This window comes from Aotus nancymaae, unplaced genomic scaffold, assembly GCF_030222135.1.
Source record: "Aotus nancymaae isolate 86718 unplaced genomic scaffold, 86718_ANA_hifiasm-v0.15.2.pri h1tg000040l, whole genome shotgun sequence".
NCBI lineage: Eukaryota > Metazoa > Chordata > Mammalia > Primates > Aotidae > Aotus > Aotus nancymaae.
In genome coordinates, this window is record NW_026988454.1 from 53,484,536 (window position 1) to 53,499,116 (window position 14,581).

Here is a 14,581-nt window from a genome sequence, read left to right on the forward strand (position 1 = left end):
CTGTGTTAAAGGAAATTTGTTTACCTGTTAAGTTAGTCTAACTGCCTATCTTCCGTATCTGAATGAGGCTTTGTTCTCTACTGATGAATATAAAAATATCTCTGAAGGAGTTATTTTTCCTTATCTGTGGCTGCTGTTTGAGAAGAGAGAGACCGATAGAGGTACTTACGAATTTGGACATTTTCAATGTTAGATTTTGCCATCATCAGTTATAACACAGCAAATTCTACTTTATATTGTACTGAGCTAGTGTTTTTCAGGTACTTAAAATTGATAATGACTCCCCAAATTAACAGTAATTTAGCAGTATCAAAGTAACATCTTGTCAGCTCTTCAGGAGCAGAGGAAAACCATTTGCAGTCATTTGCCTTGTTTTTTAATTGACTATTGATACTGGTTCCATTGTCTTCAACTCTTCGAGCAAGTTCTTGCCCACTCAGCTAATAGTTATAAACAACTAATTTCTCTGGACACTTTTTTTGTGTGGTGTAATCAAACAAGATTTAATAATTGACTTGGTGCACAGCTTTCCTTGATTAGATAACACATGAGCCACTCAGAAACTTTACCTTGATCACAGCCTCATTTCTGTTTTTTAATCTTGTGAAGAAATTTTGCTATTCTATGATAGCTTTTTATATTCCTTTTTTTTTCTGTCTTTCCCCCACACCCTTTTTGTGGAGAATGGGGTCTTTTATATTGCCCAGGCAGCTCTCAAACTCCTGGGCTCAAGCTGTCCTCCTGCTCTGCCTCTGTAAGAGCTGGGATTACAGGTGTGAGCCTCCGCACCTGGCCTGCTCTTTATATTCTTATGAGAATATTCTTATGAGTGTTTAGTGTGGAAATATCAGTTTACATTGTATTGTTTTATTTAGCACAGCTATGGCATCATTACATAATAGATACAGTGCTTTGCCATCTAATTTAATAACAAAATCTCACTTCACTGTACTTCAAAAGGATAACATTAGAAGTCCATTTTTCCCTTATTTTGACGTGAGTATGCACTGGTAACAAATCATGATGTGATGATTCTTATGGCTCCTAAAATGTGTTTGAGTTACAACTGTGTCACTCATCTGTGGTGCTCCAAGCACTAGTTTGAAGTGATGAGAGTACCCCATGTAGCCTCTGTCACAGCTACTCAATTCTGCAGTTCAAATGAAGCCACAGATAATAAACAATTGAGCATGGCCATCTTTAAGTAAAACATTTTTTATGGACACTGAAATTTGAATTTTTTATGGACACTGAAATTTGAATTTTTTATAATTGTCACATGTCAGAAAATACTCTTGGTTTTGTTTTTAAACCATTAAAAAAAAAATGTAAAAACTATTCTTGTTCAAAGCTGTAAAAAAGAGGCAATTGGCTAAATTTGGGCCATGGGCCATAGTTTGCCAATCCCTATTTTATAATATTGAAGATTTACTACAGTGGTATTTTAATTAAAGTAACGATCTTGAGCATGGTGTAATCTTCAGTTTTTAATATATTAGAAATATGTGCTATATTTTTGAAGCATGTAGAATAGAACAAATTTCACAAAGAGAGTAAATATATATTTTTTAAACTATATTGGGCCACCAGCGGATATTTAAAGGCCTAAAACTCAAACCTCAGATATCTGAATAGTCTTTTAGGCTAGAAGTAAAAGATGATTAAGCATTCTGGAATGCAAGAGCTCAAAAATAGGTTTCCTGAATTCATGGTGCTTTCTTCCCATGTTAGAACCTTTAAAGAAAAAAACAAAAACTTATGGATTTGTTTTCAGGTATCATCAGAGAGTCTTATATATTGATATAGATATTCATCATGGTGATGGTGTTGAAGAAGCTTTTTATACAACGGATCGTGTAATGACGGTATCATTCCATAAATATGGGGAATACTTTCCTGGCACAGGGGACTTGAGGGTAAGACTAAATTCTGTCTGAATAAATTTTGTGAGATGAACCTAGGAGATTAGTAATCCTATACTTGCAGTAGTATTGTTCCTGAGTTAATAATTTGAAACTTGTATGCAGAATTAAATTATTTTGTATGCAGTAACGTCTGCTAGAATTCACTGTTGCTGACTATAAGCAAAAATTTAATGAGAACTTAAGGACTTTTTTTTCTCAGCTCTTTTCTTTGGTTGAGTAATATTTTTGACTATCCACAAAGCATGAAACCTTTCTCTTGATGTTCAATTTGAATCTTCAAAACTACCTATGTAGTTCAAAGTAGCCTATGTTGATATTGATTGTAAAGATCAGTGGAATAAAATAGACTAGGTCTTTTTAGGTTCCTCTCTTCTCTTTTGTGATTGGTTTGGATTTTTAGTAGGTCTAATTTTAATCTTCTTTTTTTTTTCTTAAGCTTCTAAAATTGGTAATGTATTTAGGTAAAGAATACTATAGTGTTGCCCTGCCTGCCTGTTAAATTAAGTGTAGTTCTATTTTATTTCTGTTATCTTTTTCCATTTGATGCTCTTTTCTTTTATAACTGAAAACCACTGGTCAAATTCTGTTTCTCTAAACTCATTGAGGGTGTTTTGTCTCGCTGCAGTTTTTTTGAACCTAACTACATGCATGTTGAAATTTACGCAGTGATTTAAACAACTGTTTTTGGTTCAGCCTGGATTATATGGGAGATGTATCTTATAATGGGATTGAACAAAGTTCTAAACTATTTTATTAAGGTTATTTTTCAGATCTATGGTATGTCATTACAATTTAACAACCAGAGTTTAAAGAGTTGCCTTAAAGTATTCTTCAGCTGTATGGCTTTTCTTTATTAAATCATAATGTGATACTTTCTCAGTAAACCCTTTGAGTAAAAGAGTTACCTTAGTAAAACTTTTCTGTACTTATAGATGGGTGGGAGGTCAGATGTTTGGTTTGAGTTTGAATTATTTAGCTTTTAAAATTGCAGATTTGTCATTTCATTTCCTTGCCAGTAAACTTCAATTTCTCTCTTTTCCCACCTGGTCTTATCTTACAGACCAGTGGTTCTCAAATGTGGCCCCTAACTGAGGAAAGTAGACCAGCATCACCTGGGAACTTGTTAGAAATACTCATTCTTAGAGCTCAAAAACCCTGGGTGATTCTCCACCTTAAAGTTTGAGAACCACTGCTCTAAACCGATAGAATACTTTTGTCAGCAACCATTATGTCCTAGTGGAAGTCAAGGAAAACTCTTCTCTGATTTAAGCTTAAAGAATAAAATAATATCTTTGCAGTATAATCCTAGTTTATCTTAGAAGTGGCAAATGGAAACCTCTTTTAATTTCTGACAGCAGATGGATATCCCTGTGGTCTCTTTTCAGTTATTCATAATTCTTACAGTTTGAAGTTTTTGAAAATATTAGAGAATGCATGTTTTAGAAGGATTTGAGAATGGCTTTCAACATCTGTTTTCCTCACTTAAGATTTTACCACTGTATAAAATGATGTTCTAAGGATAACATTTGAATATTTTAAGCATGTCCCCATAACTGTGAGAGAATTAAAATCAATCATTACATTATATTTACAGCTGTATTTGGACTTTCTCTATAATTCACGTGTATCTTTGAATGTTAATTTAATCAGCACTCATTTTTCTGCCTGCTAATTCATTCTAAGGCTGAAAAGAAGGCTACTCTCAGCTTAGCTCATTGTTGAAACTGTTTGCTTTAATTCAAGTAGTCTAGTGGAAGAAAGAAATAGAAAGGGTGGTATAATAGCAGTTGCAGAATGAGACCTGGAAGAGATAAAACTTAGTCTAACAAGGACAGCAATTCTGAGTTACCAGCTAGTTAGTGGCATTTAGGATGAGAAGTGCTGACCAACTTTTCTGTGTTCTGAAATCTTAGGGTCAAAATATATTTCATCTGTATTTTAACTGTGCAGCAGGAGTGTAAGGATTCACAATACTTTGGCTTTTCCACATTTGTATGACTTGTATTAGTTAATAAATCTTAACAAAAATTTAGGCTTCTTTAAGAAAAATTGGGAGAGGAGGTATATAATTCCGCTTGCTTTTTTCTCATTGGATGTTGGGTCTCATAACTCTAATATTGCAGGTAAATTTTGCTTTTGTAAAATTGGACTGAAGCTAAGATTATTCCATGAGAGGTTCAGAAAGAACTTGCACAGGTGCTAGTAATCCTAAAAATTAATGGATCTTCAGACATTATAATTTAACACACATAAGACTTAGGTGCACCCCCCCCCCCACCGCCCGCCCCCAGCCCCTAGACAGGCACAGTGGCTCATGCCTGTAATCCCAGCACTTTGGAAAGCCAAGGCAGGTGGATTACCTGAGGTGAGGAGTTTGAGACCAGTCTGACCAATATGGTGAAACCCTCTCTGTACTAAAAATATAAAATAGCTGGGCATGGGGGCATTTGCCTGGAGTCCCAGCAACTTGGGAGGCTGAGACAGGAGAATTGCTTGAATCCAGGAGGTGGAGGTTGCAGTGAGCTGAGATGGCGCCACTGCACTCCAGCCTGGGTGACAGAGTGGGATTCCATCGAAAAAGAAAAGAATTAGGCATCTCTCAATCCTTTGGTATTGCAGTTAAAATACTATTTTGTAGAAATGTCTGTACTATACAGTGTCTTCTAGGAATGCATATATATACACGCAGAAATGCATACACATACGTACAAACAAATGCATGACAGATGCAAATAAATAAAATAAGTATATATAATACATGTATATATCACTTAAGAGTACCTGTAGCTGGAACCTTTGCGTCTTTTGAGAGAGATTCATGCCTGGAGTGGTACTCATTCAATAAGTAGAAACAAAATTTGTTTAAGTCCAATTAAAGAACAAATCAGAGGCTGGACGTGGTGGTTCACGCCTGTAATTCCAGCACTTTGGGAGGCCAAGGTGGGCGGATCACCTGAGGTCAAGAGTTCGGGACTGGCCTGACCAACGTGGAGAAACCCTGTCTTTACTAAAAATACAAAATTAGCCAGGTATGGATTACACAAGCCTGTAATCCCAGCTTCTTGGGAGGCTGAGGCAGGAGAATCACTTGAACCTGGGAGGCAGAGACTGCAGTGAGCCGGGATCGCGCCATTGCACTCCAGCCTAGGCAACAAGAGTGAAATTCCGTCTCAAAAAAAAAGAACAAATCTGGTGCTTTAGTCAGTAGCTGTTAAATCTTCAAGAAAGTCTGGGTCATTCTTTCATCATAAGTAAACTCACACCAAGAGATTGTGAACCACAAGAAGGATTCTGCAGAGGATTGTCCTGCAGGGCTTTTTGGCTTAATTTATTTTTCACAGGTTTACTCATAAAGTTGCCTCGTCATCTTAAATATTCTGCTTATGATGGGTTTTCTGGTTTAATGTAATAATGTAATTTCGTTGCCTTTAACTGCTTGTGTTAAATTTCTTTTCTCCCAAAAATAATCACTATAGATTAATTGGAAATGGTTCTTGTATGCTTTATAAGTAGTCTTATAAATACTGGAGCATATACTTACTTGTTCTTTATTATTTTCTTTCTCAATTTGATTGTTCCTGTCTCAACTTCTAAGATGAATTCAAAATTGGATCCTTAATATTGTCTTTTAATCTTTTCAAAATGTAGTAAACAAATTTCAAACTTTTTATAATAGACTATTCTCTAAAATCTATTTTAACTATGTATTTTAGGATATTGGTGCTGGAAAAGGCAAATACTATGCTGTCAATTTTCCAATGAGAGATGGTATAGATGATGAGTCATATGGGCAGATATTTAAGCCTGTAAGTATTATTATTTTCAAAATTGGAATGGAATTTCAGAATGTTATTAGAGATGCTAACATTTGTTGCCTTGTGTGTAGATTATCTCAAAGGTGATGGAGATGTATCAACCTAGTGCTGTGGTGTTACAGTGTGGTGCAGACTCATTATCTGGTGATAGACTGGGTTGTTTCAATCTAACAGTCAAAGGTAAGCAATTTAAGGGTGGTATTCCCATTAAAAAAATGGTTTTTCTTCCACCCAGGAACTTCCCATAAAAGTTCTCATTGTAGTTTCTTGCCTGCTGTTTTAACACTATACTCTGTGCATTTTTCTTGGAGTTTTGTCTGTTGTGTGTATGACTAGAATTATTCTTGTTTCATTGTGTCAGATTTATATGTACATTTATGTATGACTAGTTTTATAAGGTTTATTGTAGTTTCAACCCAAGGCAGCTATTTTTGAATGTTTTTGCTGTTTTAGTGTAAATAACATGCATACTTGGTTACTTAATTGGATTATTTATTTCTCATTAAGGAATAAGAGAGTTTAGCTCTCCTCACCTCTTTGCCCACAGTATGCTTGTACCCTTCCCATATCTCTTTTTACAAATCAGAATTTGGTTGTGATATTTAGTGTTCACAGCAGCATCTTTAAACACTTTCCATCTTATCCAATTTTTCTTTGCCTCATAATTGTTCCTATGTTTCTCATTTGCTTAGTTTTCTCTCCACTTATTGCTAAACTCCTGGTGTCTGAGTATCTACATGTGTTCAGATTCACTGAGTATTCTGTCACTTTTAGCTTCTTGGAAAAACAGCCTTCTCATCTGTTCCTGTTTGGATGACTATTTTCGGCAGACCTGGAGGGACATACAGCTATTCTTTGCTTTTCTGTTGTATTGGATACCCATGGTGGCTCTGTTCTGTGTCCTTAATTTTTTCTCACGTTTTGTTGGAGCACCTTCTCATGTAGCTTGCTGATAAAAACCGTGTGGGAGATTAGGAGTGCTGTACTACATACTAAATTTTGATCGTATGTTGAAATCAGCATATGATTGCAGTCTAGGCCAAAGCAAAATATCACCATCATGGAATGGACTTCTAGTGTGTAAGAATAAATCTGAAATTTTACTTACTAAGATTTTAAAATTTATATGTAGGTTAGAAATGATTTTTATCATGAGTGTGTATGATTTTAGAGATTTTTTTTCTATGTGAACTTTTAGGTAGTGAGTTGATACTCGCTTTGTATTTTCTAAGATGTGGAGAATTCTCAAATAGAACTTTGTCCAGAACAGTTGCTGGTCTAAATGGAATTGGACAACTAAATAGAGCTATTAAAAGCTTTTTTAAAGTTATGATTGCTACTATACCAGCTAGTATTAGAGTTATGGTATAATCTATTATTCTTAAGTTGAATGATACTAAATTAATTGTCCCTTTATAGGTCAACAGTGGTTGAACAGCAGCAGTTTCATATTGTAACTTAATGTGTTAATAACCATCTTTTGCCTCAAAATGTTTATAAACTTTCTAAAATGATCTTCCTAATGTACTCTTAAAAATATGTATTAACTCTCAGTTTTCCTGTTTGACTTGAAAGTCCTTAATGTTTTTGTACTTAATAGGTTTTATAATTATAAACTGCAGCAGTTCACTCTTAGAAAAAAGTTCACATTGTATTTTAGCTAATAGAGTTTCAGTTTTATAAAGCATATAAGGCTATTTGTAATTCCAAGTCTTAAAACTTCATTCTGAGTGTCTCTACTGCCAGCATTGATTCAACTTTTTCAGATCTGCTGAAGTTAGTTATCTCTTGTCCATCTCCTTGTTGCCTTCAGTTACGTTCTTGCTCTTGTGTTCTCTCCCATTCTTCATTTTTATGAATTTTGGCCTTTAAAAAAAAATCCCTTTCCAGTCATTTTTGTCAAGTTTTGGGATAAAGGAAAAGTAAACATCTTTGTTTAACCAGCTATCTTTACTTGGAAGCCTGTAAGTTAACTTTTTGCATGTTTGTTTTGTCTTTAAAAATATTGAAATGGTTTTTATCTATTATGAGAATCTTTTCTAGTAGCAGAATTAAAAATTGGGTGCTGCAGTTCTGTGAATCACATAATGCAACTATTGAAGAATGCTTAATGAAAATTCCCACAGTATACAATTACATGAAGAGAACAGATAAACTTGGTAAAATTAACTCTGAATTGGAAGGAAATATAGAAAAACAGTTTTTTAATAATGTGGTTTTGAAGTGGTTAGTTTTTTTGTTGTCCCTTTTTAATTTTTTTCTGAATAATCTTTAGTATGCATGAATGTCTTTTGTAATTGAAGGATTTTCTTTAAAGATTGAGTTATGTGCCTAACTGGTAAAGTTCTGGGAAGGGAACTTACTGGTAACTTATAAATGATTATTGAATTATATGACATTTATCCAGAGAAAATACTTGCTTTTATGTTAGGTTTAGTATTAATATTATATTTAAATTTTTACACATAGAAGTTGATTGAAGTTTTCAAAAATAGTAATAGATATTTTTAACTCTTAAGTAAGTTATGAAAATTACTCATAATACCACTACCTAAAGTTAATCCAGGGTTATACTATGTTGTATAACTTTCCATAATAATTTTATAGCTGTCCATAGGGAAAGAAATGGTAATAAAATTTAGATTATACATAACGATTTATTGTAATCTAATTGTTTTCACCATGTAACCCTACATGAACATCTTTCTGTGTTAATAAAATAAGTGTATATATTTGTATCATAATCTTAGTATAGTTGCATACTTGAATTTTCCATCAGGGACACTTGCTAAAATAGCTAGTTATGTCATAATTTTTTAATATGTGTTACTATGTGAAACATGTTTGGAAAGGAGTTTTAGACCGAAACTTTTTATATTTTTAATCTTTAAATATTTAGAAAACCCATTTTGGTTGAATAACATTTTCTTTGCATTTATTATCTTTTAAAAATATTTTTCAAACTTAAAATTTGCAGATTTTGTTGTTACCCAAATCTTCTTATCTTAGGTCATGCTAAATGTGTAGAAGTTGTAAAAACTTTTAACTTACCGTTACTGATGCTTGGAGGAGGTGGATACACAATCCGTAATGTTGCTCGATGTTGGACGTATGAGACTGCAGTTGCCCTTGATTGTGAGATTCCCAATGGTAAGTGTTCTTATTACGATATCTTTATAGTATGAACTGTCAATACAGATTCTCCTCCACTTACGTTGCAATTAGGTCCTGATAAACCCATCATAAGTTGAAAGTATGATAAGTAGAAAATTGATATAATACACCTAACCTAGCACACATCATGACTTAGCACAGCCTACTTTAAACGTGCTCAGAACACTTAGGTTAACCTACAATTGGACAAAATAATCTAATATTGAGCCTGTTTTATAAAAATAAAGTGTTGACTATCTCATGTAATTTATTGAATACATGACGTTGAATACATGACATTGAAGTTGTAACAAGAAAGCCAGAAAACTGTAAGTCAAGCTGTTGAAAGTCAGAGGCTGTCTGTATATAGAAATAGATGGATGAACGGTTAAATTAATCGCCATTCTTTATAGATAGGAGAACATTCACTTTGTGTTCACCTTTAAACAGTTTCTTTGGAAATATTTACCTACCTACATCTGGATTCTGTGCATGGATTTTTGTGAAAACTAAGCTTGTAATATGTAACTTAATTTTGTTGTTTTCATTAGAGTTGCCATATAATGATTACTTTGAGTATTTTGGACCAGACTTCAAACTGCATATTAGTCCTTCAAATATGACAAACCAGAACACTCCAGAGTACATGGAAAAGATAAAGTAAGAAATTATTCAATTGTTTAGATAAACATTTTATCTTAACAAAGATTTAGGATGCTTTAGAGGGCCAAGTATGATGTATCCTTTAAACATTATTGGATATTTCTCTTGTCTTTTTCTAAAGGATTTGAAACATAAGTTACTGATTTTTTTTTTTTTTTTTTTTTTTCTAATTTTTAAATTTTTTGTAAGGATGAGGTATTGCTTTGTTGCTCAGGCTGGTGTTGAACTCCTGGCTTCAAATGATCCTCTCACCTTGCCTCTCAAAAAAAAGTGCTGAGATAACAGGCATGAGCCACCGTGTTCAACCATTTAATTTCTTCAGTTAATGGACAGAATTTTTTTTATCAGTTGAAATGTATTTTAAAATTGCAAGGGGCACTGTAAGTTGTTTTCATTGTCTGAAATATTGTTTTAAAGCTTTATATCCACAAACCAAGTAGAGACATTATAGAACATAGCATGGATTTGAGTCACCTCTGTACCACAAACAAGCTGTATGACATTTCATAAGTTCACTTGCCTTTGTGCTTGTTGTCTCATCATTGAAATGGGAGACTAAAATAGTGCCTCCTTCGCCAGCCAAGGTGGCTCATGCTTGTAATCCTAATGCTTTGGAAGTCCAAGGCAGGAGGATAGTTTTATACAAGGAATTTGTGACTAGCCTGGGCAATATAGTAAGACCTTGTTTGCAAAAAATTTAAAAATTAGCTGGGCATGGTGGCATATGCTCGTAGTCCTAGTGCAGAGGCTGAGGCCGGAGGATTGCCAGGAGTCAAGGCCGCAGTGAGCTGTTATATTCCCACTGGGCTCTAGTCTGGGCAACGGAGAGAGGCCTTTTAATTTATAGATGTAGCTAGCTCAAAAATGAAATTTTTTGCTAAGTATTTTCTCTTGTATGTAAGAAGAATTGCAAAAAACTGCATTTTGTCTAATAAACTTTGCATATGTAAATTAGGCAGCGTTTATTTGAAAATTTGCGCATGTTACCTCATGCACCTGGTGTCCAGATGCAAGCTATTCCAGAAGATGCTGTTCATGAAGACAGTGGCGATGAAGATGGAGAAGATCCAGACAAGAGAATTTCTAGTAAGATAATGCCTTGACTTTTCTGGTTTGTCAAAATGATACTTCAAATTGAAGGTTTTAGTGGCCTAAGAACTTCACTAGAAGTCATGTTAATGAGCACACTATTATTGTCATTTTTGCTATTTTCAGAGATTTAGCTTTCTGATGTGATGTCTCAAAACCTGATTTGGGTGTCAGCAGTTTCGGTTTATATGACTGGATATACATATATGATTGGAAGTTTTCAAAAATTGTCCACTTTACTATATTTGAAACTTAGTGAGAAGAATATTTATCTAAAGTAGGGTGAACTAAATAACTAAACATCTGTTTGATTTTTATAACTTCTCATTACACTTAATATGATTGTTAAGATTGTAGCATAATGGTATGTGTAATGGTATAAACTGTCTAATGTATTTGGTATTAGTATTATCTCTTTGGTCTGCTTTACCTCTCAGCTCTGAAATAAAATACTGCTTTTTAAGTAATGACATTATTCCCATCCCCATTAGAAAAACACACTTTTTTTCCTTCAGAAATTTTTAAAAGCATTTTTAAAAGAAAAAAAAATGAGATTTCCCCAAATCTTATTATGTGTTTTTGAACCATTTCTTCGTACGTGAAAGCAGAGTTTTCAGTATTAAGCAAACCATTCATTCTGTTCAAATCTTAAAATTACTAGGCATCTGTCATCCTTTACCTTTAAATGTGGTAACTGGTTAGTGCATTTGTATGAGTGTGCTGTAATGATTATAAAGCCTGTGACTATTTTTGTCAAAATTTATTAAAATCTTTTGTGCAGTTCGAGCATCAGACAAGCGGATAGCTTGTGATGAAGAATTCTCAGATTCTGAGGATGAAGGAGAAGGAGGTCGAAGAAATGTGGCTGATCATAAGAAAGGAGCAAAAAAGGCTAGAATTGAAGAAGATAAGAAAGAAACAGAGGACAAAAAAGCAGGTCAGATTTGTTTCTTGGTAATTGTGTTTTAATTGTAAATTTTTAAAATTGAGCTACAGTGTAATTTTTATGAGATCCTGAGGTCATTTTCACAAGTATCAAAGGAGGAAGTGTGCTGGGTAGATGACACTTTTTTTTCTTACATATAAATGGTACTTAGCTCTTAAAAGCTTTTGTATAAATGTTATTGTTTCTGTTTGCTTAAACCTTATTATCTTCTTGATAACACAGGTTTAAAATAGTGAAATTGCACTGTGAATATAGATTGGGTAAGAAAGAGGACAAAGTAATTAATGATGAATCTATTCGTAGTGTATGGTCAGAACTGAACTTATAAGGTAAATTTTAATTACCTAAACTTTATTTAATGGGAGAAACCACAAAGAAGAGTTACATTATCCTTAGACCAATTTTGCCATTTTGAAAAAGGTCAAACAATGGATTTTGTTCAGAAATTGAAGAAAACATTAAAAACTCTGAGGAAAGATAAGGGATTTGGGAACCTGGGTTAGGGAGAAGATAATACTTTGATACATTGCCTTACTTTAAAATGCTGTGTCAGCTTTAGGCAATTGAATTTGCTACTGGAATCTGTTACCTTTCATATGAATTCCAGAACACTTATACATGCCTCTGCCATTTTATTTAACACATCATATTATAGGATTTTGTCTCCCTGCTAAATTGAGCTGCTCATGGCTAGGGAACACAGTGTCTTAAATATTTGTTTTCTCAGCACTTGATGCATTTCCTAATGCAAATAATGGTGATGAGCACACATTTAATCTGTTAATTTTGATCCTGTAGCATGTGAAAAAACTGATTTAGAGATACTGATCCAACTTTTCCTGTATCTATCAAATTGAAGTTATGTGAGTTAAGGTGGCTCTTATTTTATTTTATTTTTTTAAACTAGATAGTTGGGAATCTATAACATCTGACATATCTAGTTCTGTTCTTTTACTTATGGATTCACTTGTCAGTAGGCTACATACAGTTCTTTATCTTCCATTTTATAGTTTTAACTTCCCACTGTATTACAATGATAGCTTCAGTCTGTATTTGTATACTGATTGACATCCAAATTTGAGCCGTGACTGAGGTTAAGAAGGACTTAACTTTAGCTGTAGGATTTTTCTAGCTTTTTTTCTTTTCTTTCATTGTCAGTATATCTTCTTGCCTTTTTTTTTGGTGTTCTTATTTTTAAAATCTTAATCTTTCCTGTGCTTAAAAAATAAACCCTCTGTTTGGTGCTGAGGCTCTTCTGATACGGCCTTGCAATTGTTAAAATTCTTCATCCTACAGAAAAAATGAAATATTACCACAGAAACCTTTTTTTAAAATTGTAGGTCAAAATCTAGAGTTAGGGCCACGTTTTCTCTTCCCTCCCCAGTCCTGTGACTATTGAAAGCTTGTACTGTTGGATATTTAGGAAATATCCAACACAAAGCTTATTTAGATTGAATAATAAGATTGAATGATGGCTTTTTATATTTTAAAAATAAAGTATATTTTGAAATCATATGTATATATATTTTATATTTCAAAATAGGTTTTAATCTTTTCCCAATCTTTATTTTTAGATGTTAAAGAAGAAGATAAATCCAAGGACAACAGTGGTGAAAAAACAGATACCAAAGGGTAAATGATACTTCTTATCAAATACTTTTTACATACTGTAAAAATACTAAACATGTTGGGGTGTCTGTGTATTTGTGTACACACTTTAGGAATACTAGACTGAACCTTAGAACATCATTATGTGGTGCTCCGAATTTTAGTCTGTATTGGTATATATGACAATATATGCCATCTTACCTATTGGTTTATATGTATCTGTTTGACTCCTTATCTGTTGCCTTTAAAACCTACCAGAAGATTAGTATTAATCAGTATAACTAAATCCATCAATATGTTTCTTTGTACACAGTTTATCTGAGACCATTTTTTGCTATTACCTTTTATATGTGCACTTAATGGTTTTTGTGGTGTTCTTATTTCTGTGTACATGATTTTTTAGTGTTGTGAGATAGGTAAATTTAAGAAACACTGAGCTGACATTAAGCACAATTTTTAAGTAAAAACAGTTGAGGATTTTATTGTAAGTATGTAAATGTTTGGCCGCACAATTTTGTGCTAGCCTTTACAGGGTAACTTGGAATAGATTATAAAATCACTAGAAAGATTAAGGCATTAATTACTCCAGAAACACTTAAGACATTATCACCTGTTGTATTTCTTGGCATGAGCCTAAAGGACCTGATCAACAGAATAGGTCAGTGCATTTTAACCAAGATTGCCATTTTTAATATTTCACATTGCCTCTTTTAACAGAACCAAATCAGAACAGCTCAGCAATCCCTGAATTGACAGTCTCACCAATTTCAGAATGTTAAAAAGAGAAAATATTGAAAGGAAAATGTTTTCTTTTTGAAGACTTCTGGCTTCATTTTATACTACTTTGGCATGGACTGTATTTATTTTCAAATGACTTTTTCGTTCTTGTTTTTCTTGGCAAGTTTTATTGTGAGTTTTTCTAATTATGAAGCAAAATTTCTTTTCTCCACCATGCTTTATGTGATAGTATTTAAAATTGATGTGAGTTATTATGTCAAAAAAAACTGATCTATTAAAGAAGTAATTGGCCTTTCTGAGCTGATTTTTCCATCTTTTGTAATTATCTTTATTAAAAAATTGTACTTGGATTGTCTTTTGTCTGTTTATTATTACAATATGAAATCTTGTTTCAAAGGCTAATGACATCATTTCTGTAGACTTAAGTACACACTAGGTGAAAGATGATTACAGCTTGAAAGATACCTATTTGCTGTTTGTTTGGGAAGAGTATGTACAGTAATTATTTATTTTTGCCATAGAAATTCTACCACCTTGCCTTCTATAGCTTAGCCAGTTAGTATCAGTGAAGATTAATATCCCATTACAATTTATGAAATTAATAATACAGGCTCTGCAGTTGAGATATAGGAGTTCTTTGAGCT

The 14,581-nt window shown here is 33.3% G+C and overlaps 1 protein-coding gene across 1 annotated transcript in view; it reads left to right on the plus strand.

The window, feature by feature from the left end:
* HDAC2 (histone deacetylase 2) overlaps nt 1–14,287 on the plus strand; it is a 29,100-nt gene extending 14,813 nt beyond the window's left edge. The window contains exons 6-14 of the mRNA XM_021666831.2: nt 1,775–1,916; nt 5,639–5,731; nt 5,812–5,920; nt 8,750–8,890; nt 9,445–9,553; nt 10,512–10,642; nt 11,427–11,582; nt 13,166–13,223; nt 13,917–14,287. Of these exons, the coding sequence (XP_021522506.2) occupies nt 1,775–1,916; nt 5,639–5,731; nt 5,812–5,920; nt 8,750–8,890; nt 9,445–9,553; nt 10,512–10,642; nt 11,427–11,582; nt 13,166–13,223; nt 13,917–13,947 (970 nt within the window). The 3' untranslated portion in view covers nt 13,948–14,287. The remainder of the gene's footprint in view (nt 1–1,774; nt 1,917–5,638; nt 5,732–5,811; nt 5,921–8,749; nt 8,891–9,444; nt 9,554–10,511; nt 10,643–11,426; nt 11,583–13,165; nt 13,224–13,916) is intronic.
* The last annotated feature ends 294 nt before the right edge of the window (nt 14,288–14,581 follow it).